The following is a 26,560-nucleotide window of genomic DNA, read 5'->3' as shown; positions in this document are numbered from 1 at the left end:
TATATCTCAGCTGGAATGAAGTACAAGGTAATGTTTAATTATTACAGAGACAAAGGAAATCATTGAAAATGTATTTAATTGTTTGACTATAATGGAGTCAATGGGAGACATCCTTTCTGTAATTTGGAGCTTTCTGGATAATGGGTTTCTGGATAACAAAATTGCTGATGTCAGATTGTATGCCAATACATCTATAGGTCTATTTATTATTTTCTAAAAAAAAACTTTGTTGCAGTAAATAAAAATACAGTTCGAAATAGCTGTGCCAAAAACGTTCAGTAGGTGGCACTTAAAAGGCTTGCATGAGTCTCAGTCACCATTAACGAAGCAGCAAGAGGGCTTGGAGCCTATCCATCCCTGAGCTCAGTCTGGCTGAGGAGACACAGTAGCCAGCAAGAGCAGCAGTCAAGGCCCATGCATTAGCAGAGACAGGAGGGGAGGGTGCGAGAGGGAGACAGAAGCAGCACAAAGCAAATCCTACAGCAGCCACAGTAACAATCGTGAAGCCTGACACAGCACAGCAGATTTAACAGCAGCGATCTGTCATAGAGAGGACATCTCTTTGCCACCGGATCAACATTTACAAGAAGACCGTTCGGCTTTTATTATGACTGCAAAACACTGAGGAAGCGTGTGGTTGATCTGTTTTTATCAGGTAACATTTTCTGGATGTCTTTATACATCTCTACTGCATGGAAGCCTTGTGCAAACTGGACAGCAGGCAGATTTAAAATTATCCCTACGGTGCTGGGTAGCTTTAGAAATCAACCTATGCTAAATATAAGCTACTGCTTACTATAGGAAATAAGTGCTTCATCAGACTGACAAAGTAATTACATTTATTTAGATTGGACAGCCCAGGATACATTTTTTTTTTCTCATAGAAATTATTATTTTTTTTATCTTTTCCTTCATTTCTTTCTAGCTTTTGCCATTTTTAAAATTCTGTTTCTGGCACAATGAATCAATTATTCCTGTTACACAGAGCTTACAATCTCCGTGATTTGTTAAACCTGCTCACACATAGGGAAATGAACGATCGGTTATGTATCTCCTATAAATGGACACTACATTGGTATGCTTGCTATGATGCACTTCTGTATGAAACTATAAACATATGTGTATAAATATATCTAGCCAGATCTTGTAATTATTTTTTTGAGAGATAGCATTAAGGTGTTTAATGGTGGACTCTTACTTTTCATTATATATGAAAAAGTAGATATAAGCGCGTGGTTTACCGCTTGCTACCAGTGGAATTCTCATGTATTTTTTTCCCTTGATACCTTACAACTATGGTCTCAGTCTGTAAAATGTATGCTCAGCAGGGTAACATTAAAATAGGCAAATCCAATCTGAGCTGCAGAGGATATTTGTCGTTTATGTACTGTAATCCTGATTTAAAATCAATACTTACCGTGGGGGAGGAAGCAATTAGGTTTCTTTCTTTATTATTTTACTGACTTTAAGGCAGAAACACAGGAACAGTGGAGTTTTAAATTCAGATGTTGCATGTGGAATAGGCAAGATGTCTTTTTTTATTGAAAGACTCCTGGTTATCATTTGGGTTCATTTCTCTTCCACAGAAGGGTTCAAAATTATGTCAGCTAGCAACACATCCTTAAAATCAGTGTCTGGTTTAAAACAAATATTGATAAAGATAAATGAAGATTAATTTCCAACTGACTCCAGTTTGATTATGCCCTTTAACAGGGCAATAAATTATTTTAATCTCAGATCCTCCCTTATAAAAACAGGGGGGGGAAGAAAGATATTTTTTTAATTCTGAATATTCTGTTTAATGGAGACTGGAAAAAGAATTATTGATTTCATGTGAAATATGTATCATTGTTTTTACGGGAAAATGGAAATCATTATTTTTCCTGCCAATCTCTATAATTATTTCCTGAAAATAATTATGCTACATATGCAATTTGAATGAAAGCCACTAGCAAGATAAAACCTAGTTTATCTGGTTATTTTCTACATCCATTTGCAGGTATATGTGGAATGGCATTTTGAGGCATATCTACAGCTCGAAACATTTTAAAATAAGAATTTTCATAAAATCAGATTGCTGAGTGTTCTATCAACCGTCACAAATGTCTAAAGCGAATACAAAAAAAATAAGATTCATCAGACAAGTGTTTGGAAAATGTTACATATTACTTACTGGGAGAAGAGGTTTGTGTGTATGTATCTGAATGGTTATAGTACATTAACTGAGTACCTGACACATTTCTATAAGCACTGGCAAACCTGCCAATAACTGAAAAATCTATGTAAAATACCTCTTATTTATATCTGGATAAGAAGTAGTAGATCAACTCTTCATATTGAGTAAACTGCAAGAACTACACCCCTCATATTAAGCAAATTAAGCTACAGTACTGTATATACATTATTATTCCATTTAAAAAAGTGTATGATTGTATTCTTCTTGAACACACCTAAAGTTTGCTGGGGACGTGGCATAAAAAAATGCCAAAGTACTTTAACATGTACATGTTTTTTGTTTATTTGTTTCGACTGGAGGTAATGCCATGCAGACTGCCATGCTCATGCTCATGCTATTGAGTAGTGAATTTCCTCTGTACCACAAAATGGAACAACAGGATATTGTTTCTTGTGCTAATGAAATTGCATTGATTACAGAAGATACATAAGTCAGGATGGCAACAAAACAATACAAGGAAAGACACACACATCCTTTAGCTCTCTTTGAAGCTCAGTATCCTTTTTTCATAAGAAGACAAGTCAAGTTTATTAGCATTCAAAATACAATTCTGCATGTGTATGCTTTGAGTACACACTATACAGGTATGGGATCCATTATCAGGAAACTCGTTATCCAGAAAGTTCCGAATTACAGAAAGGCCATGTTCCATAGACTCCATTATAATTAAATAATTTGGATTTTTTAAAAATAATTTCCTTTTTCTCTGTAATAATAAAACAGTACCTTGTACTTAATCCAAACTAGGATATAATTAATCCTTATTGGAAGCAAAACCAGCCTATTGGGTTTATTTAATGTTTACATGATTTTCTAGTAGACTTAAAAAACCCAGGTCCCGAGCATTCTGGATAACAGGTCTAGATATAAATATATAAAAATATTTAGGGAAATTCACGAATCATAAAATGCTCCCGTTACTATCTACTGTATGTAGCTAATTAGTAACTTCCTGATAATAGTACCAGATACTGGAGCTTATATATTAAATTGAAATGAATAAAGTCGCAAATCAAATTAAGGCCAATTCAGAACAAAGAGAAATGCAAACCTTCCAAAATAAAATAATAAAAAGAATAGGAAATGGTATTGCTGTAGCTGCAACCGCTTTCATGAAGGATTCAATTATATGGCCTTCTAGGTTTGAGATAGATCCCATTATTCAATATTTTATAGACTATTTAGTTAATTTAAGTAACATACATCAGAACTTTAAATATCTACTCACATGCAATTTAGCTTTAGAAAATGTTAGTAATTGTAGTATTCAGCCTTTGTGAAAATAAAACGGGGTAAACGACTTTTAGGCGAGTTAGGGCTGTTTTGATAATGTGTACATTTGAATGGCTTTTTGTATAGTCTTGAGAAACAATAAAAAGGAACAAGGCTCATAAAATGAAGAACAGAATTTTTCTTTAGTATAATAATAAAAGTCTGTTAATTGATTGGATTTAGGTACAATGCATAAAGTAATAATAAAAGGTACACACTAGAAACTGAAATGGGTACTTCAGGCACTGTAGTTTAATTTCAGTGAAACTGGAGGAAGAAAGTCTAGTAGGTTACCTCTGTTTTTTAGCGTCTTGGTGTTACCAACCAACGAGGACAAAGGGAGTACATTTTTTTGCACCTCTTACTAGAGGTACATTATTTGCTAGTAATAAGCACCAATGAGCTAGATCTACATAGTATAAGACAGAAGAGGCATATGCATTTCACAAACATCACTGGGTTACTGACAAATTGCTTACTAAATCCCCAAGTGACTGTTTGGGGCCAATATGGCAAATATTTATTTTTCACCCACCAGCTCGTGTGAACTACTGCACATTACACTAGAGCTCACTGGAACCACTAGCAGATCCATTGGTAATTCCAGGGTTCCACTAGTGGGTCGTATCCATGATTAACACTGAGTTGTACCAAATCAATTGCCCATACTTTCACATACAGTGAATGTATTGGTGAAGTGATGGCAACGCCACTCTGAAAAAGCCTGTCAAAGCCTCCATATTCATATTCTGGGAAAATGCTGCAGTGTGTGTAAATATGCATCCCCAAATTGCAGTCTGCAGTGACGTCTGTTTTTGTAAGTGAGCCTAAGGTCTGCGGCAGAAATAGGACAACAGGCAGGGGATACAATTATTTGTAACAATCACCTACTATACCTTCCAGTAAAACTAGCCTGTGATATATTTTGGCGTTGACATAGCAGCATGCCCTATTTTGGAAAGAAGATTGCTGACTGATCTTGTTTCAAGTAAGTGTAGATGCGGCACTTGCTTTACAGTCCTGGATGGCATTTAAACTCTGGCATGCTTTACCCAATCGATACAAAAACTATAGATTTGACAAAACTGGAGGCAACGACTGGGCATTTGAAATTTCTTAGATTTCTTGCAAATCGTTTGTTACATATAGTAGGTAGCAAGCTTAACTGATGATAATACATATAAAACACAATTTCCGGATGAGGAAAGATAGACTAGTGAACACGAGAAATGGAAAGTAGAATGTAAGTGTATTGTTTAATAATAACACAGAGAAAGGAATTATTATTCATAACAGCTCTGCTCTGCAGCTTATTTAACTACAGGGGGGCAAACACCAAACATTTTCTGTGTCTGTACTAAAATAGGGCTGAATGGAGTACTGTATACACATAACCACAGGCCAGAGACTTTGCAATCCCTTTTGTGTGTTTAATATTTATAGTTCCATTGCAGTCATTAAAATGTTCCATTATAGGAATTACATGTGGATGCCATGCATCTCAATTACAGTAATCAATTCTTGAGTGCTAAATGCAATTCTGGGAGCTGAGAGATTCTGTGATGGGTGTGAAAAGCTGTGTTTCAAGTGGCCCTTGGCCAGTTACTCAACTATTACCCCCCTGCGTGATATCTGTAAGAATACAGAGGGGATCCTGAAGTGCCAGTAGTGTTTTACTTTACTCTGAACATTAACACCTACTATCACGGCCGGCCTTTTAGAGACCAGGAGAAATATTACAATAACCACTACACAATTTGAAAAGACCCTGGAGAAGGGAAGTACGTCAGATGGATATTGTCCAGGAGTTATTGTTGGTAGGAAAGCAGGGATGCTCTATGTGAATGAGATCACAACATGTGCACAGATTTTTTTTTTTCACAGATAGGTTTGATTATATTCCTAAAGTTATGTGAGATTTAAGTTTATTATCAGGAAATCCATTATCCAGAAAGCTCCATTTTAATTAAATAATTCAAATTACTATAAATGATTTCCATTTTCTCAGAAATAATAAAACTATACCTTGTACTTGATCCCAGCTAAGATGTAATTAATCCTTTTTGGAGACAAAAAAATCCTATTGGATATTATTAATTACTTTTTTAGTAGGCTTAAGGTATGGAGATCCAAATTACAAAAAGGCCCCTTACCCGGAAATCCCCATAACATGTCCCATACATGTAGTTTATTTTGTTAGCTCAACCAGGAATGTTTTATCCTACTACAACCTTCCTGGTTGTCATTAGTGCATTGCAAATTATTGACTCATGCAAGAATCAGGTCACATGTGTCAGTGACCCCCAGCATGAGTGGATTGGGTGCAGACAGAAAAGTCACTCTGAAAACAGTATTGTTGAAGTAATGTATGGCGGTGGTGTGGAGGGTTATAATTGTTTTTTGCCTTACAGTTTATTTATGGATTTCTGTGCCAATTTATTCAAGGTCTGCAATAAAAACAAAATTTCTTAAGTAACGAAAATGTTGAGGAGGCTACCTCTTGGAGTACTTCTATATCATCTGACTCAATCCCATCAGTTAGGTGGAAATGCCTCCGTTGTAAATTGCAACACTTAGGGGCACATTTACTAAGCTTGAGTAAAGGATTCAAAGTAAAAAAATTTCGAATTTCAAAGTATTTATTTGGGTAATTCGAAGGATTTTACTTCGAGGGTCGAATTCGAGGGTTTATTAACCCTCGATATTCGACCCTTAGTAAATGTGCCCCTTATTATTCTCCTATTTGTGTCTGTATGTTAGCCTAAGAAGAATTTCACCGGCACACAGGAGTTGCAGTAGCAGGGGGGGGCGTGACCCCGAAACGTTGCACTACTGCATAATAAAATTGCAAGGGCTTGCCCTGCTACTGCAACTCCTGTGTGCCGGTGAAATTCTTCTTACCCTTGTTGTGAGGGGCCGATTCCTCTATCACTGGGCACCAGGATAAGAACCTTTGGGAGTGTGTGGTGTGCGGCTTCTCCAAAGTTTACTTGGTCTGTATGTTAGCCACCCAATTAGATTGTAGGGGGCTGAATCTCTGTTTGTTTATTGGTAATTATTATAATGCTTGTCCTCTTTGTATGTTCTCTTCTACATTGTAAAAAGGAGCAATGCTGCATTTCCTAGTAGTGCTTTATGAATTAAGTTTATACATACATACTGTAAATGCAAATTACAAACCCACTTAGATAAATTCTATAGAACAGGGACATCCTTTGTCTTGTCTTTTAATACTTAGCACAAAACTTTGAGTGTGCATGTATTTTTATATTTATTCATTTATGATCCCTTTCTGTTCCTTTAATTTTTTTAAAGGAAAACTATACCCCCAAAATGAATACTAAAGCAACAGATAGTTTTTATCATATTAAGTGGCATATTAAATTTACTTAAGCAACAGATAGTTTTTTATCATATTATGTGGCATATTAAAGAATCTTACCAAACTGGAACACATATAACATGTATGGTTTGTTTGGTATGTTTGTGTGCACCGTGAATCCTACAATCCCAGGGAATGGCCCTTATTTTTTTAAAACGGCAATTTTCTATTTATGATTACCCAATGGCACATACTACTAGAAAAGTATATTATTATAAAAATGGTTGGTTTACAAGGGTTTTACACATGAGCTGTTTTATGCAATATCTTTTTATAGAGACCTACATTGTTTTGGGGGGTATAGTTTTCCTTTAATGTAGTGCACTGCATATGCAATTACCTCTATGTAAATAAAAATATAAAATCGTACATAACAAAACGTATGTAAGGGGTCAAGGAGTTCATAACCATATACGTAGATGTACAATGTTAGACCAAAGTGTGGGTGTTTTTATACAGGTCATGGAACTCTAAAGTGACTTCATAACCAAGGTTTCATTATATATATTACATTAAGATATATAATGATACATTTTGAATCGAATTGTAACAGTTTGTCACAGAACAGACTCAGAAAGTAAATAGAAATGAGATAATCAATTGGGTTTTGAATCATCAATTGATTTGCTGGAACCACAACCATAAAATCTGCTCTGTGAATCACAATTTGAGTCCACATTATATGTGAATCTTAGGAAATCCAGAGAAAATTAATTATTGAATTGATCTGAATGCCACTAAAGGTTTATAAGCTATTTGAATTTTACTGGAATGAGCCAGTCATTGGTGCAATTAATAAAGGCTTTGTATCAGTAAAATGCACAACATACTGTTCTATTTCAGAAACAGTAAAGCTTTGCCTAGGAGTTGTATTTTGGCAACAGTTAAAAAACAATTGCTAGGCTACCCCTGTTCTATATTATCTTAACTGTCGAACAGTATTATAATATAGGCTTTGTTGAAGTCATTGTAGAGAAACCCCAGGTGCTGTTATAAATGTTGGAAGGATTACTGCACCCTTTGGCATGCTATTGTGTGATGTTCTGATGTGTTATGTAAGAATAAAATGAAGTCAATGGCATTTGTATGTAAATGTTTTATTCAAGTTTAAGCCCTTTCACTGTATTTATCAGGTATGCTATGGATGATTGAAAATGTTCTGGTGAATCTGATTTGATGGGAAAACAAAACAGCAGCTGGCTTGTCTATTGCAGTTACAATCTGGTTATGCTCAGCTAAATCCAAACTAGATTATTCAGTAGAGAGGTGCCTATCCATAATGCATTTGATTTACAATATAAATATCTGTCTCTCGTTCTCTCTATTCATCTACACACACACACATACCACACAAAACTACAGTACATCCACAATCAGCCTTTTGTGTTTTTTACTGTTTAGATATGAGATCTAATATCCAGCAAAGTGTTATACAGAAAGCTCCAAAAATACAGTAACACCATCTCCCATAGTGTCATATTTAAACAGTTAATGATCTTACTTTTTTCCTCAATATTAATATTATTTTTAATAATAAGAACAATAACTTGTTACTAGAACAAAGCCAAATATTTAACATATGTTAGCAGGCCCGGACTGGCAATCTGTGGGTTCTGGCAAATGCCAGAGGGGCTGCTATAAGGTCCCATAGAAAGTCAGTATTTAGTGGGCTGGTGGGGGCTGTTTGGGCCTCTATGTGGGCTGATTGGGCCTCTGTGTACCTAAAAATGCCAGGGCCTATTTTAAATCTCAGTCCGGACCTGTATGTTAGTCATTTTGTAACAAAATTGTTCTAATGTTAAGGAAATCCTTGTGCCAGATCCTTGAAATTTTGCACCCATGAGTGCTTCTGATTGCTTCTGAGGCAGAACTGGATTTTCTTTTAACTTAAAAGCTGTGTGCTGTGCTTGCTGTGACAATATGGCCAAATTTGGGCAAATAGGGAAGGCAGTGGCACTTCATATAAGAGAATCAGCATTCTAAAAATGGACCTCTTAGCACAAGATGCGTGTTCTCTACTTTTTTCTGCCCAAAATCAACCTGTCATTGTTAGTGCCTGGTGGATTCTCTTCATTGAAATGGCAGCATGTATGGCCATGTTCAGGCACTTCTCCCCCGATGGAGAAAACATTTCCTGTCCTGTGGGCCTTTGGATTACAGTTTCAAAGGTCACATTTTTATTTATATTAGAGAAACCTTCCACTTCGAGTAGCAAGTGTCTATTTTATCCAATGCTTACTACTGAATTAGGGCCTTTAGGATATCAGATTTTTAAGGGACAAGATGAAGTTTTGCAGTTGTAGACTAGTTGTTAAACTCCATGATACTTATTCCCAGACTGAGATATAACATTAATTCAGTGAATATAAATATACATTTTTTGGAAACACTAAAGGTGTAATTTATCAAAATCTGAAATTTTCTCAATATTTTCTGAAAACCACTCCAACCAAATCTGCATGGACTCCCCCCCCCATTTAACAATACATTTGCATGAAAATTTCCTGTGCAGGAAAAGACTCGATAAAATCTTGAAAAAATCTGAATCCCATGAATTTTTCGGATTTGTCGTCGAAAACTGACTTTTTCAGATTTGACGCCCAAAACCTGTAACTTTTTCAGATTATCACCTGAAAACCATGAAATCTTCAGATTATTAACGAAAACCAGCACAGATCATCACCAGGATATCTTCTAATTATAAATGGGACATCTGTCATTAATGTCTATATGAATTTGGCAGTTCTGAGATGGAGTAACCAACCAACATCTACATGAAAAATGTCATAGACCTCTTAAAACAGCCAAAGGAACACAAAGCTATTGATCGGACCACATATCATTGCATCTACCCCGGAGGAAACCCTCCATATATATATGGACTCCCTAAGATACACAGGGAAGGGGTCCCTGCCAGCAGCATTAACTCGGGGACCTACAATGTGGCAAAATACCTAGCCAACATCCTAGCCCCTTTTGTTGGAAATACGGAGCATCACATCCACAACTCCGAGAATTTTACTAACAAAATCCAAGGTTTAGTACTGGGAACAGAAGAAACCATGGTATCCTATGATGTTACTTCTCTTTTTATGTGCATTCCCATCACAGAGGCAGTTAAAACAGTGAGAAAATGGTTGCTAAAACAACACCCTTGACAACAGAACAAAGCTTAACCATGAGCAAGTATGTTCCTTACCAGGGCCGGAACTAGGGGTAGGCAGAGTAGGCACGTGCCTAGGGTGCAAAGCTGGGAGGGCGCCAGGCATGTACCTCCTCTGTCGCCTACCCCAAATCTGGTTCACTTCTCTGCCCGACTCTCTGCATTTCTTCTTGCTTTCTGCGCTTCTGCGCATGCACGCGAACTTCAATTCACGAATGCGCACTCGAGTGGAAATTCACGCAAGTGCAAATTCGCGACTGCCGGGCCTGCCTAGGGCGCCTGCCCAGCGTGGCCCGGCACTGTTCCTTACTCAACCTATGCCCAAGTTCCACCTATTTCAAGTACAAAGATAAGTTCTAGAGGCAGAAGCATGGCTGTGCCATAGGATCACTAGTTTTGCCCACTGTGGCAAACCTGTACATGGAGGAAGTGGAAAAAAAGGCCCTGGATAGCTTCAAAGGAATCACTCCCAGTCATTGGTTCTGATATGTGGATGACACATGGGTTAAAATACACACACAGGAGGTACAGACTTTCATTGAACACATCAACACGGCGGACCACAACATCAGATTTACACGAGAAGATGACACACTGGCTTCTTTGGACTGTTTGGTAAGAGTCAGAGAGGGTAGAAAGCTGGAAATAGAAGTCTACAGGTACCCTACCCACACAGACCAGGACCTGCTGTTTGACTCCCACCATCCACTAGATCACAAACTGGGGGTTATCAAAATTCTACATCACAGAGCAGACAAGATCCCCACCAGCATAGAGGCTAATTTGAAAGAGATGGAACATCTCAGAGGGGCCCTGAAGACATGTGGGTATCCATTTGGGCCTTTGTGAAAACCTGTAGAAAGAGAAACAATAACACCAAGACTGATGAAGGTGGAAAACAGGACAGGAGAAAGAACTTGGTCCTCCCATATGTAGCTGGGGTGTTGGAAAACGTTAGAAGGATTTTTAATAAACACCACATCCCTATCTACTTTAAACCCAGCAATACACTGAGGCAGCAACTAGTTCACCCAAAAGACCCAACCCCAAAACACAAGAAGAGTAACATTGTGTATGCAGTGAAGTGAGGAGTGTTCTGATTTGTATGTGGGGGAAACCAAAAAAACAGTTACACCAGTGTATGGCGCAGCACAGAAGAGCCAGCTCCTCTGGTCAGGACTAACTAACATCTAAAAGAAAAAGGACACACTGCCAAGTCCAGATTCTAGACTAGTAGAGCGACTGGTTTAAAGAAGCCATATATTTAAAACCTGACAAAACAAGTTTGCATAGAAGAGGGGGTGCGACATCTATTGTCTGCCACATACAATGCTGGTTTAATAGGTTTAATAACACCTCAAAGCTCCAATCTTGCTATTACAATACAATCAACACTTAACTTCATAACATCCTTGCGGATTATAATAAACAGATCTTGCTGATTGGAGCAACATTCCAGAGGATATATTGCCAAAGAAAGATCCCATTTACAAGTTATCTCTCTCTCTCTCTCTATAGATATATATAGATATATATACGTAGATATATATATATATATATATATATATATATATATATATATATATATATATATCTATAGAGAGAGAGAGAGAGAGAGAGCGAGAGAGAGAGGTAAATTATTGAATTGAGAAAGCCAGTTGGGTGACTGTTAAAATGTCTTCAAGGAAAAAAAACACAGCAAGTCCAGTTGATTTGACTTATTTCTACAGACATAGGATGCTAGGTATTATAAAAGAGAGAAACCACTGTATAGATTACTGGAACTACCATATCTTATTTTATTCTAGAGATGTATTTCCAAAAAGGATATGAATAATTTACTGTAAAGACTTAAATATGCTATCTAATGGTAAAATCTTTTAGGAAACACTTAAAGACCTTACAATGTGCAGGATTATGTATGGAAGAGAGAAAGAAGCTACTTGTGAGGGAATCCTTAAAATGCATTAGGGGATTTAAAAAAAGCTGATTTCTGTTAAAGGTCCGATAAATCTATATGGATAGAAATGAGGTCACTTTTAGGTTTAACTGCTATTTTTGTCTTGATAAGCATTCATAAAATGTCATGTTATGCCACTTTTAAGAAAAGCTGGTGCATGATATTTGATTTGGAGTCATTAAGAATGTGCTCAGTGTTGCTTGGAAAACACATTAATGGATTAATGTTTATCAACTATATGTAGGGAATGAAGGAAAGACAGGTTTGTAGACACACAGTAGAATCCTTGTAAGGACCCCTTACACTACAAAGGGCTCCCATGGGTCCCTGGGCCTGTTTTCCTGTTACTAAGAGGTACTCTGAGCAGGTGTAGAGTGGTGGACGCTACATCTCCATTCACATGAAACCTCAGTCTACTGAACTTTAGGATTTATATTGGTACATACTTAAACCATAAAACTTGTATTTGCCCCCCCACATTGATCATCCTCATGGGAATTTAGGACTAATGGCCGTAATACAATTCACTAGAAGGATTAACATTCATGGAATTAATACATGCAGAGCTTTCAATGTGTATCATATTGTTCATTAGACAATTACTGAATTTTGAATTTTAATTGCGTATCTTGTTTTTCAGATTTGCATGAATCTGGCTGAAATTGTTATTCCCACACAGTAGTAAAACATGCCAGCACATTTAGTTTTGCCAGTCAAGAAGACAGCACATTTCTATATCTGCAATATCTGAGTCAGCCATTGCTTATGCACTTAAAAACAGATTAATTAAAATTTGAACTGGGGAATCCTAAAGGATTTCCATTGGTTATGTTTGTGCACAGTTAATGAACACAGTCAGGAAAGCGTTTAATGGATAGGGAAAGTGAAAATGCATGGGGGTACCAAAATGTTAGACATCCCCAGTGAATGCAGTTGCTAAACTTTATTCCCCTGACCAGCACCAGCCTAGCCCATGGGGGGGGGGGGGGTTGCAATGCCAGCTTTTAACTGAGCTCCCTGGGATCCCTTGCAGCTTTTCTGACCATTTACATGAGCAGTATAGGAATATTGGTAATTGACACATTCACAACACAGTCAAATAAAACCAATTCAATCCCTGGAAGCTCAGTGAAGATCACTGCAGAATACCCCAGGCTGGTACATTTTTCTAAAAGAGGAGCATCAGCAAATGGTCCAAAGGTTTATGATTATACTCACTAGGGGGTTCCTAACAATTGCCCCCCAGGGATTTTCACTTTCCTTGTCATTTAAGGAATTGTCAAATTTATCATAGCAAATCAATGTGTCTATTCGATAGAATGTGCTTTGAGTAAAACACTACATACACTACATCAGGCGAAGAAAAGCTAAAGTGCTCCCACCTGCTCCTTCATTCCTCTGCTCTGACAGCCATGACATTGCCCTGTGCACATACACATGGAGTACATATCAGCATAAAAATACATACATTAGTTTCGCATTTAAGCTCCTTGTGCATGTGCAGAGACATGAATGAGCATGAATCCTCCTATACATACTTCTATAATTCATGAAGATTTTTTGAAATCCCAGACGCCGAACTCCACAAATAAAAGCACGGAGGGCACTTTAATTTCTGGTTTCACTGGTCCTTAAATACCATCAAGGTCAAGCAATAATCGTTTCACACTTGAAATAGCAACAACAATGGCTTTTCCTTGCCAGACTGGGAAGAATGCCTTAAAATCTACAGTAGGAACTGCTCATAGATGCTCATTTTCAACCTGATAACATACTTTTTTTAAAAAAAAAAAAAAATTGCACTAGATAAACAAAGTCATATTCCATAAAAGCTTCTTGTTTGTCGGTGAGTGTATTGTACTTGACACATTTGCTAAACAGGTGCAGCCATATATGTTTCTGCTGTTACTTAAAGCAAAATTCAGCTCTTGGCTATAAAAAGTTGAACATATGTTACACTTGATTAGTGACGACAGCATATTTACAGACTGCTTTTGAAAGCAAGCGCATCCTTGTAACTATAAAAAGCCACCAGTGACTTCACTGGCAATAAAACTGTGCTGGCACACAATCCTCCAACAAGGCTACATCATCTGTTCCATACCCTGTGTTAGCAGTGTGACATATGAGCTAAAAGTCATTTCAGCTTATCTTTTAAAATTAGTGATAAATCCTTTTTTTCTTTTTTTAAATGGTCACTTGCTTGTGAACAAGATCCCCACGTATTGACCCTGTACAGTTGCTGAATCCTTTCAGTTGCTGAATTAATATATTTGTAAAAATAACTAAGTAAAGATGAATGTCTTACAGTATGTTCAGCCTGTTCTGTAATATTCTGCTATGGACTGAGAGGATGACACATAGAAACCTACTAAATTGCTTTCAGATTAATCAGTGGGAATAGAAATCCTTCCTGGCTCCAGAAAACTGGAAATGAGATTTCTTCCTGGCTCAACATGTTCCTGTAATTAGACTAATGGTTGTAATTCTGTATACCCTAGTGTGCTAGAAAGATGTCCAAACAATTCCAAAGTTTCTTGAAGGTTTTGACCAAGTATGCTTATCTGCCACTGCTGAATGCTCACTTTCTGCTGCAAAATAACCCCACACTTTGCTGCACCTGGGGTTTTTCATGACATTAATGTTAAAGGGATACTGTCATGGGAAAAATTTTTTTTTTTTGAAAATGAATCAGTTAATAGTGCTGCTCCAGCAGAATTCTGCACTGAAATCCATTTCTCAAAAGAGCAAACAGATTTTTTTATATTCAGTTTTGAAATCTGACATGGGGCTAGACATATTGTCAATTTCCCAGCTGCCCCAAGTCAGCCACACCAGATTTCCCAGCTGCCCCAAGTCAGCCGCACCAGATTTTTTTTGAGTTAATATATTGATAAATAAGCTAAAATTGTGGATGGGAGTTTGGTCCGTGTGGTTTTAATAAAATAATGGGAAAAATTCAGATTTTAAAAAATAACCGCCTTAGGGGCAAATTCACTAAGATGCGAAGTTGCGCCAGGCGCAACTTCGCCGCACTTCGCCAGGCGTAGTTTCGCCAGGGCTCCGCAAATTCACTAAAATCTGAAGTTGCGCACAGGGGTAGCGTAAGGTTCGAAGTTGCGCTAGCGTTGATTCGCTATATAAAGCGAAGTTACGCTAGCGAAGGCTAATTTGCATACGGCGCGAAATTCAAATTTACTTTTTTTTAAACAATCCCTATCTACTCTATTGCGCTTCGCCAGGTCTGAGGTGGCGAAGGAAGTCTAGCGTAAAAGGTAGCGTTCAGTACACTGCGCAAGTTAGTGAATTTGCGTAGTTTCGTCGCGAAGATTCGCCTGGCATAAGGTTGAGAAGTAACACTAGCGAAACTACGCCAGCGTTCGTTAGTGAATTTGCGCAGTAGCGAAAATGCCAAACTCTAGCGAATTAACGCTAGCGTTCGGCGCTTCGCGGCTTAGTGAATTTGCCCCTAAGAGTTTTATTAGGACAAGGATTACAAAAAGCTCTGCTTGAGGACTTTGGATATAATGGCTGGCTCAGCTATATTTGCTCAATCATTTGTTCTTAGTCACTGACCTGTAACGGCATCATTTGAAATATAGAACACATTATTTTTGATGAGATATAAAAATACTGTAAATATACACGAGAGGTATTGCAATGAACTTTTCCTTCGCTAATCAGCCACATCAATCAAAATGTATCCACTCAAGCATACACATAGGGACAGATTTATGAATTTGTGTTCGGGAGGGGGAATAATTACAGAAACAGTGAGCGAGTTCCTTTAAGTAGAAAGTTTTTATTTATGGCAAAAACCCACTTGTGGAAAAATAAAACTTTTTATTTTAAATCCAGCTTGGTTGCAAGCTAAAACATTTGATTTCAGAAAACACAAGTGAGTAGGAATTCACACACAGTTTCTGTAAGAATTTGCCCCAAACCTGGATGGGCAAAAATATATAAACCTTTCCCTAAATTCCCAGTATACTGACAAACAAGAATAATGAATTTTTAATCGGGGCCACTCTTGCCATGAGGCAGGAATCGGCCAGTTACAAGGGGAGGCATAAAGCCGCCTCTTGTGACTTTAAGAGCCAAATTTCCAGGTTCTAACCCAGAAATTCGGCTCCGCTAGTGCAGAGAGAGCTATTGCGCCCATTGCACTAGCGTTACTGCCCCCCTTTGACCCACTCTGGAGCGTGGATCGGGAGGGAGGGCGGCAGCAGCTCTAGAATCACCCCTGTTTTTAGTATGTGAACATCACCTTTGCACATGTTGCAGCTACCATATACAAAGTGAGGATTGCATAACTTCCACCATATAATCCATTTTTTTTTTAATAACAGACAAATTGGAAACCAGTTACAAATTCATCCTGCAATATATACTTTGATAAAGAATCACATAATCATCATTATAATTCTTTATCTTTCTTTTGCAGTATCCAGTATGTCTTGTGTTGTAGTGAAACTTTGTTCTCATCCTTTAGATAACTTTTATATCTCACTGCTTACAAAACTGCTGTCATGGTCATCCCTGAAATACCCTGATGTTTAAAAAATCTATAAAATATAACCTGTTTAATAAAATAGGAAAAATATACAATATTTATTTGCTAGATATCTGCATTTATATACTGTATATATATATATATATATATATATATATATATATATTTACACATATATACAATTTTATATATTTTTCTTTTTCTATGGCAAAAAGTGCAAGGTGTATTTTAAACAACTTTACCTATTATTTTGCTATGATTTACAGTACATAGTGGATGAATTATGTTTTTTTTACTTGTATTCCAAAAACTGCTGTTCATAAAGGTTTCCAGCTACAGTGGTTCTCTCCAAGTCTATATTGCTTGCAGAGTGCAGGATATTGATAGATTTGTGTACTTAATTAGAACATGTAGGTTGGGATCCCTGAGCAGACCACCATTTTTCTTGGAGTCACAGAGTGTTATAAAGACAAGGATAATTTTTTATGTATTACCAGCCTACATAATAGCTATAGCTTGAGAGAGAATGAGAGATCAAAATCATTCAATTTATTATCTTATTAGATACCATTTTGTCATCACAAATAAAATAAGAATATATGAAGTAATGATGATTTCTAAGTGGCTACAAAAATGAATACCTCCCAATTATCATTTTGCGAACACATCATGATCATTTCTGTTTAGCTGTATAGTGTGGAATAAACAGCAACATTTTGAGAAACCATTCAAATTTTATCTAATATAAGTAATTAAACAACTGGACTTGCTGGGCAATTATTGAAGACGTTTCACTACTCATCCGAGTAGCTTCTTTAGTTCAACTAACTGGCGGGAAGTTCTCGGCAAATAGACTCTTCCACTAATCCAATCACAAAGGCACATTGTAACTCTTCAGAGAGGTGATAGAGAAGTGACTTTTCATTAGATATACCATGACCTGAATGAATGAAAATCTTCATAGTCATTCAAATTTTAAATCATACTTGCAAATGTATGGAACTTCATTTACAGTTTAGCAATAATTAAAAAACTGTCAACAATGCTATAAGTTCCAGGAATGCCTTATTTATCCAAATGTCTTTATTATCTTCATTGCCTATGTAACTACTGGGTCTTTATTTGAAATGAAATCATGAAACTTGAAAATATCACAGGAAATAAACATCCTAACATTATTCTGCACTGCCAGTTTACTCATCTGCATATTATATTTGCTAATGCTAAATGTATTAATTAACCATTGATACCATTATGGAGTAAGTAAGGATTTTTGCTTCTTTATAAGAAAATAGTAAACTACAATTGTCAGTATGATGTCCCACTAACTAAGCCAAATGTGTGAACAGTCTTTTGAATGAATATTCAACATTTATTTTTGGGGGTTATTGGGCTATTTGTAAAGTTTCAATGCTTTTTTTTTTTACTCCATATTCTATCCATATTTCTACAAGTACTTATTCAAATCATCTACCAAGCAGCTTGGATTTCCTATTTTGCAGAGTTTTCATTTGGCATTGCACCATAACAGTTCAGCCAAATGATGAATATTGAACTGCTGGCGCTTTAATATTAATTAAAGCCTAAGCAGTTGTGTTTTTTTTATGACTAATATATGGCTACAGAAGAACGATTATTTTCCTGGTGTATGTCTAACTCATGATTTGGGCAAGGGACAACCTTATTGTAGAGCACAGTTACAATTAAATAGCTACTTAGAGTTGAGATAAATTTTGAGTTGCAAGCTGATGTTATTCATCACTCTTATAGTATCAGTCCGTCAGTGTGTCCTTCTCAGGGATTGGTTCACACATTCTCTATCATTCGGTTTAGTGCATATTTACTGAGCCCTGACATTCCAGCTGGTGTCTGTTATCCTCCTACAACTGCTCCTCTCTAGGATAAAGCTTAATCTCACTACAACTAATGATATGCTTTCTTTCAATGGACTCTGCATTATCTTGTTGTCGACTCCTGAGCAACTCTGTTTCCTCAACCAAAAGAAACAGGCATCTACAAAAACATTTCCATAATGTTTCCATTACTTCCAGACTATATAATGGTATTCTATGTATCCTTCTGGTACTCCTGGGTCAGACATTATACTGATTTTCACTGTCCTTTTCACTATCCTTTGTAATTCCAATCAGCTTACCAGTCCTAGCATAGAGAGCCTCTACCACAAACATGATCCATTCTACTGTCTAATGCTAACATGACATCTTTCATTTTCTGTTTACAAGACATCTCATGTGCAGCACGCATCAATTATTCACCACATAGTTCTGGCTGTAACTGTCCATCATTGACCCTTAACACACAATTATATTACACAAGCACACTCTTTAAAATTATCATTATTGCATTTTATTTACAATGCTTTAAAATAATGGTCAACACTGTAAGTATTGATTTTCCTGAACAAACTTGAACATTATTTAAAAAATGCATAGGACAGTATATTCAGTATTTGAAAATACCATCATAATGTGCCGCATTCCACATATTATGTTTAATCCTCTGGAAGTAGCAAAAAGTAGATGACCTAGTAGTCAGTGGGGCTCATTTATCAACACTGGGCAAATTTGCCCATGGGCAGTTACTTATAGCAACCAATCAGTGATTAGCTTTTTGAAGCCAGCTGCAAGTAGAACAATGAATTTCCATCAATTTGATTGGTTGCCATGGGTTACTGCCCATGGGCAAATTTGCCCAGTGTTGATAAATGATCCCCATGTGTGTAGCATGACATCATTTCATGGTGTGGGCCATAAATGGAAATATGTACAGCAATTAAAGCCCCTGGATTTTAATTTTGATCTATACAGATATATAATATAAACCCATGCCAGCAAATTTATTGCTAGGTTCAAAGCATAGTTGTGCATAAAAATGTGAGGGTACAGTTGGCCTTGCAGCACATTCCACTTCGAGCTCTTCTCCCAATATGTAAATTAATCAATTAATAATTATTTTAAGAATAACGTATGCAATTTTCTGATAATGAGAATGTGTGTTCCAGTGTACAGAAGTGGTTCTGTGGAGCAGGGAACAAAGGGAATTGGGAAATTCCAAGACACTTCCTCTTTGACATCATTATCTGTACACAATGAAAAGTCTATTAAACCCAAAGCATCTACAAAATATACAACTCTGTCATTAGATTTCTAATGTGAAGTGAAATTGACACTAGTGACTAGTTTATGTTCTTGCAAGTGATTGGAAAAATCATTTCTTAGTTAGTAAACTATTAGCTCCTTAGCAAAATCAAGTTATAATTGTGGTTGCATTGCAGGAATGAACCAATGAGCAAAAAAGGATCTACTGGCTTGCAATGAATTTGTCCAGACTTGATGCCGCAGTACATCATTGTTTTACTGTTACACTTCTGTGTACAATCATATCATTGGTATAAATAAAATAACAGACTTTGCGGTTGATACAACAGAGACAGCAGTCATAAATACTAGGGGCAGTGTCACATTTGAGCTTGTCATTTTTGCTCTGTTGTCTGATTGGTTAGCGTCCATCTAGTTATCCAGTTATTCAGTTCTAATAAAAAAGTTGGTTCTATTAAAAGAGACAGAGAGAGAAGTGTTTTTGAATAGAAGTAACAGGTTCAATACTTTAAGTTGCAATACATTAGTGACCATTAATTTTTTTCCCACTATGGTGTTAGAATGGAAAGCAATATGCATGCTTACATATTAAAAATATCTAGGCAGATGCGCTGTCTCATGCTGTAGCTAGGGACTGGATATACTATATTTGTAGGGCAAGAGGTGGGGCATTACAATAGTATATGTAGCAAAGTGAAAAAAATAAGTCAAATATTAAAACAATGAAAACCTTACAAAGGCTTGAAACCGGGGGTCTGTGATCTCTGGAAGGTGCTTCATCCAAAAGGTCATTACAGCTGCAGTACAATGCTAATACAAATGCCACTTGCAGTTAGTTTGTATTTTATTCAATTGGAAGAGAAGTACACGGTATCTTGCAACCTTGTAAAGCAATGAAGGCACATGAGGAATTATATTATTATTGCCATTGTTTTTCCTGTAGTTATTATGTCATTGTTACCATAGATCTCAACAAAATGACATGATTCTTTTTTCCCATTCTAGGTGTTTCTCCATATAGACATCCGATTCATCGAAGAAAATGCCAGAACAGAGTAATGATTACAGAGTAGTGGTGTTTGGAGCTGGAGGAGTCGGTAAAAGTTCTTTGGTACTTCGGTTTGTTAAAGGCACCTTTAAGGAAAGTTACATCCCAACAATTGAAGACACCTACAGACAAGTGATCAGCTGTGACAAAAGTATATGTACTTTGCAAATAACCGATACCACTGGAAGTCATCAATTTCCAGCCATGCAGCGCCTATCAATATCAAAAGGACATGCCTTTATTTTGGTTTATTCCATCACCAGCCGACAATCCTTGGAGGAACTAAAGCCAATTTATGAACAAATTTGTCAGATTAAAGGGGATGTCGAGTGTATCCCTATAATGCTGGTCGGAAACAAAAGCGATGAAAACCAAAACAGAGAACTGGATAACTCGGAAGTGGAGGCGATGGCCAAAAAATGGAAATGTGCCTTTATGGAGACATCTGCTAAGATGAATCACAATGTCAAAGAGCTGTTTCAGGAGCTGCTGAACCTTGAGAAACGCAGGACTGTGAGCTTACAGATTGATGGCAAAAAGAGCAAACAGCAAAAAAGGAAAGAGAAGCTAAAAGGGAAATGTGTGGTCATGTAAAGAGCAAATCTGCACCATAACACTCACAGCACTTCAGAAAAGAAAAAAAAAGAATTAAAAAAAAAATGGCATGTACAAAACACATACAAGCAGTCACAGTCAGCCATTCCAAACACTTTTAGAATACAATAGCTTATACTTTATTTAGCAGCTTGACTAGAGCAGCACTGTTCAGCTTTTTTTTTTACCAGTTATGTGCTATATGTTTGAATATTAATAACACAACATCATGCAAAGTATGTGAAGTTCTGAGGCATGCTGGGGGCCAAAACATTCCTGAGAATTTCATACTGCACATGAGTCTTCAGATGGGCAACTCAGTTCTAGAGTAATGATCTTCAACCTGTGACTCTCCAGCTGTTTCTAAATGAAAACTTTTATCTCAGCAACAGCTCAAGAGCTACAGGCTAAACATCTTTGCTTTGTAGGGAATGTTTAGCTCATCCTTTGCCTCTGGATTAATATTATCAAACTGGTATCGGAGAATTTAATACAATATTAGGGTGCCATAGAGTCATTCATGTATGCTCGCTTTGACTGCATCAAGGCTACATTGGACTTAAAATTAAGCTGCATGATAAATCATGCATTTTGCAAAAAAAATGTACAGCTGTACATTAGGTCTGAGCACATTAAATGCATATTTTGACTGGCAATGCATTTGACTTCAGTGTGTATTGACAACTGGATTGAATATGATGATTGCAGGAACAATACTAAACAAAGACTTGGCGGACTACAATTTCAGTCATGCACAGGGAGAAGGTAAATGATACATCTATCATTAACTCTAATGCCCTTGGCCTACACAAATGAATAGTTTGTTGTGTGCATGAACTAATAAAGCTTCCCCATGTGTAGATATGAACTTGCCCACCAAGAGTTACAACATGTAGATGCTTAATAATAAACTGAAGCTGCTGGTGGGGAAAAATAACAATGGGGAGCCACATTTCACATGACATTCCTTTCTTCCAATGAATGATGATGCGAGGGAATTTCATCTCCCAACCTCAGAAGGCCGAAATGTTGACATCCCTTCTTTGTAGTTTTACCCTCCTTGCATGTTGCTGATCATATTTACTAGTTTCTTCTCTCTAACTTACCAGGTTATAACTGCTGTAGAGATGTTATTCTCCTTATTGTTTGACATCACGAAAAATCCAGTGGAGTCCTCAACTCTGGAGAGAAATATAACATAGCAGAACAATTTAGGAGGATACAATTTATTTTGCATTGCCTCCCCCAACCTAACCTAAAAAAATTTATATTGGTGCAAAATAATGATTCTTACTAAAAGTTCTAATAAAAGAAACTGCCAAGCACACACTGTAAATAAAATATGTACCATTTGCTGCTATGAGTTAAAACAATGCATTGTACACTCTTGTATATGTGCTTACTTGATATCCTCAATGTGTTTACTTAGCAGTGCTTTTCATTATTCAACTATTCATACAACTGTATGGAAAGCATAAGAATGCACACTCAGTTTTTATATATGAATCATAACACTTATACACTTAGCACCTTAAATATTTACAGGATGAAAAACAAATTGTGTCGTTTTATTTTGCAAGATAAACTTACACTCAGCTAGCCTGAAATGCATGCAAAGGGTTCTCATAAATATCACTACAGAAAATACTAACTTATTAGTTTCCTTATTAAACCAAAATATAATCTTTCTTTTTTAAGATATATATCCCAGGTCTCTGTTTCTCTTTTATCACTGGAGGGGTTGCACCCATAGAGGGTATTAATGATGTATAGAGGCTACTTTATAATGTTGATTTAGTGTTATCTTGTATGTAAACATCCTTATGGTGAGGTCACATTAAAAGATATGAGACACCAGATATTATGATCAGATCTGCTATAGGGTTTTGAATTTTTAAGTTGCAGAAGAAAAGGAGCATTCACTGACTCGCCACAGAAATGTTTGCAATGTTCTGCACAGCACAGTAGTTCAATGCCTTAAATTTGCATAATTATTTTGAGTATCATTTGAGCAATAATGAGAATAAATTTGATATATATATATATATATAACTGTTTAATATGAATGATAAGAACACCATGGTATAATGATATATATGAGTCTGCTGGGCTTCTGCCTGCTCTTTTAAAAATAATTTTGATGTTAGAGAACAGAGAAGAGCAGCAAAAGTTACTATGCTGGACTAATAAATTCGAGAAACTGAGGCAGAAAGTCAACTCTGTATAATAAGCCCTTAACAGAGGTTGGAAAGAATTAATGTTATTAATTAACTGTCCATTGCTCAAAGGAAAAAGGAAAATATACACAAATACACATAAATATGGCTTGCCTCCCATTTGGATAATATTTTCTGTTTTCACTACTCATTCTAGAAAGTTATTAGTATAGTTAAACTTATGTGTAAGCGGGCCATACAAGTACCAATTGGCCTGTGCATGATGTCTCACGGATCACACGTACTATGCTGATATTGGACTGTAGAAAATGTGCATATACTCTTGGCCAGTTTATACTGACCAGTAAAGTAAGTATAAAGTAAAGTAAAAGTAAAGAGGAGTGCCTCTTAATTTTGTTCTGTTCTGACATTTATGTGATTCGCACAAACCGAACTAATTTGAAAGCTGCTATACTTTGTGTGTCCATGCGAATCCCATGGTCATGGCAGAAAAGGCCACACCATGGGCTGTCAGGTGTAAAGAATATGTGGTTGTCCCATGTATAGACACCTGAAGCCATGTTGTACTACTGTATAATTATACAGTATTGTTATACTAATAATTTAGTGCAGTCACACGAGAACTGCTTAATCAACTTTGCATTAAAATACCAGCATTCCAACTGGAAATAAATGATTGTTTTAAGTAAATGAAATGGCAGCCATGTAAGACCTTTCTGAGAATCTCACCATGTCCCATGCATTTTTCAACTATTACAATAGTATTTAGTGGGTTCAGACAGTTTAAGCGGTATCCATCATAGCTTGTATCCATCAATAATTTTTAGTACCTTATGTTACCTTATTCTCTCTTTATAATCTTTATAACATATTTCATATTTCATGTATTCCATAAATTTAATTAAAGTTACCTCGACAGTGTTATGGTTACAAATACCTTGTATTTGATATTAATATACATGTATTTCATTCAGTCCTTTTTATCTATTGGTTTTGGGCTTTGATGCTCTTCCTGAATATTTAAGCATAATGCAAGGGACAAAAATGTTTTTTTTTTTTAAATAAAAAATATCATTGTACCTCTTTTTCAGTTTGAATATAAAATGGTTCTCTCTCAGTATGCTCCTTGAGTCGACAACAAATTATTTTATTTTACATTTAAGAAAGGAACTAAATGTCAGTCATTTTAAAAATAAAAATCCACCCATGATGGCCAACTTAACTTCAGGGCAGTATTTCTAGGGCTTTAAGAGCAAAGCAGCTTTGCAGCATAAGATCTAGTGGAGTTAAACAAAGCACAACCCATTAAGTGTAAGTGGCTTTTTCCAGCCAAAATAACCATTTTCAAAAAAGCAGCTCCAGTCAAGCACACACCATACAGAATTCATCTTGGAGAAAATGACAATGCTATATAGTGAAATAATAGACCATAAAGTGATTTTCAATCTGCTGAAGGGCTGGCTGTGCACTACATGTTAAAGACAGACATGCAGAATTTAATTCTATATGTATATAAATATGTGTCATACAGTATGCTTGCTATTTATAGAAGCACAGTGGGAAACAATATGACTTGGCATTATCAATGGGGGAGGGGTAGAGTTGGTAACACCTCTAACCACAATTCACTTTTACCTTTGCCCACTATGTTACAGTACATTGAAACCTTATACAATAAGACATTGACACCAGGCTTGGCATTGAAAGCCCACAACTTTAATTCATTGAACAAAAACTAGTAAAGTGCAATTTAACACATTATTACACTGAATATGTATATGACTCAATAACTTCACTAACCATACCAAGAAAAACACTTGCTGTAATTTACCGCCACATCCAAACTGTCACCCAACAGATGGGGTCAAGTGGGCAAGTAAAAAAGGCAAATGGTTATCATCTTCTCGTGGACTTATGCCCACCAGAAACACCTTCTCTATCAGTCGATTAGCTCACTGTAGATACACCCAGGCCTAAGCCCTCAATTGGTGTGCATTCCCCACCAGATGTGACAGATCAGCAATGTCTGAACCAGAAACACAAACCTGCTGCAACCCCTTAGCTACATAATGGGAGGGAGGGACTTTGGCTAGGAGAAAATGACTCCCAATCCCAATGCAAACCTAACACTGCTGCACTTTTCCTCATATGTCAGAGCTCCTTGCCTGCACGCTACACCTGCCACTTAGGAGTGGCTCACAACAGGCGAAAACAAACACTAAATTGACATTAACCCTTGGATAACCAGGAATCAAGACATTGCCTTAATGGAACAGTAACATCAAAACATTAAAGTGTATTAAAGTAATTAAAATGTAATGTACCATTGCCTGGCCTTACATTGGTAAAAGTTGTGCATTTGCTTATATCGCTCATATAAACAAGCTGCTGCGTATCCATGGAGGCAAGGATTCAAAATGAAATAGGGCTAAAGGGCACATAAAAAGTTACATAAAAGATAACAGATATGTTCTGTTGAATGCCATGGTGTTTTACAGAGCTTGTTTATATGAACTATAGAAGAGTTTCTGAAGCAAATGCACAATATAGGTGCATTAGTACATTATGGGGCACATTTACTCGAGTGAAGGAATAGAAGTGAAGGAATAGAAGAAAAAATACTTCGAATTTCGAACGTTTTTTTGGGCTACTTCGACCATCGACTACGACTTCGACTTGAACGATTCAAACTAAAAATCGTTCGACTATTCAACCATTCGATAGTCGAAGTACTGTCTCTTTAAAAAAAACTTCGACCACCTACTTCGCCAAGTAAAACCTACCGAACCTCAATGTTAGCCTATGGGGAAGGTCCCCATAGGCTTTCTAAGGTTTTTTGGATCGAAGGAATTTCGTTCGATCAATGGATTAAAATCCTTCGAATCGTTCGATTCAAAGGATTTAATCGTTCGATCGTTCGATTGAACGAATATCGCTAAATCCTTTGACAGTAAAAGGACTTAACATTTATCATCATCATCATTCATCCATCTGGCATATTCAATCTCATTCAGTCCTTTAAATAATGGCCCTTTATACATAGACATTTAGGAAAAGAGCAGAGGTTCTTCTGAGGCAAGGTGAAGCCAAGCTGTC

At 36.6% G+C, this 26,560-nt stretch overlaps 1 protein-coding gene across 1 annotated transcript; it reads left to right on the top strand.

Annotated features, from left to right (window-relative positions):
• The first annotated feature begins 323 nt into the window (after positions 1 to 323).
• On the top strand, positions 324 to 24,642 carry diras2.S (DIRAS family GTP binding RAS like 2 S homeolog). The gene is made up of 2 exons (XM_018243886.2): positions 324 to 655; positions 20,651 to 24,642. The coding sequence occupies exon 2, from the start codon at positions 20,688 to 20,690 to the stop codon at positions 21,285 to 21,287; it is 600 nt and encodes a 199-aa protein (XP_018099375.1). The 5' UTR covers positions 324 to 655; positions 20,651 to 20,687; the 3' UTR covers positions 21,288 to 24,642.
• The last annotated feature ends 1,918 nt before the right edge of the window (positions 24,643 to 26,560 follow it).

Source organism: Xenopus laevis, chromosome 1S (genome assembly GCF_017654675.1).
Source record: "Xenopus laevis strain J_2021 chromosome 1S, Xenopus_laevis_v10.1, whole genome shotgun sequence".
NCBI classification, from domain to species: Eukaryota; Metazoa; Chordata; class Amphibia; order Anura; family Pipidae; genus Xenopus; species Xenopus laevis.
The sequence above is the reverse complement of the archived record's forward strand: the minus strand, read 5'-3'. Positions and strand labels throughout refer to the sequence as shown.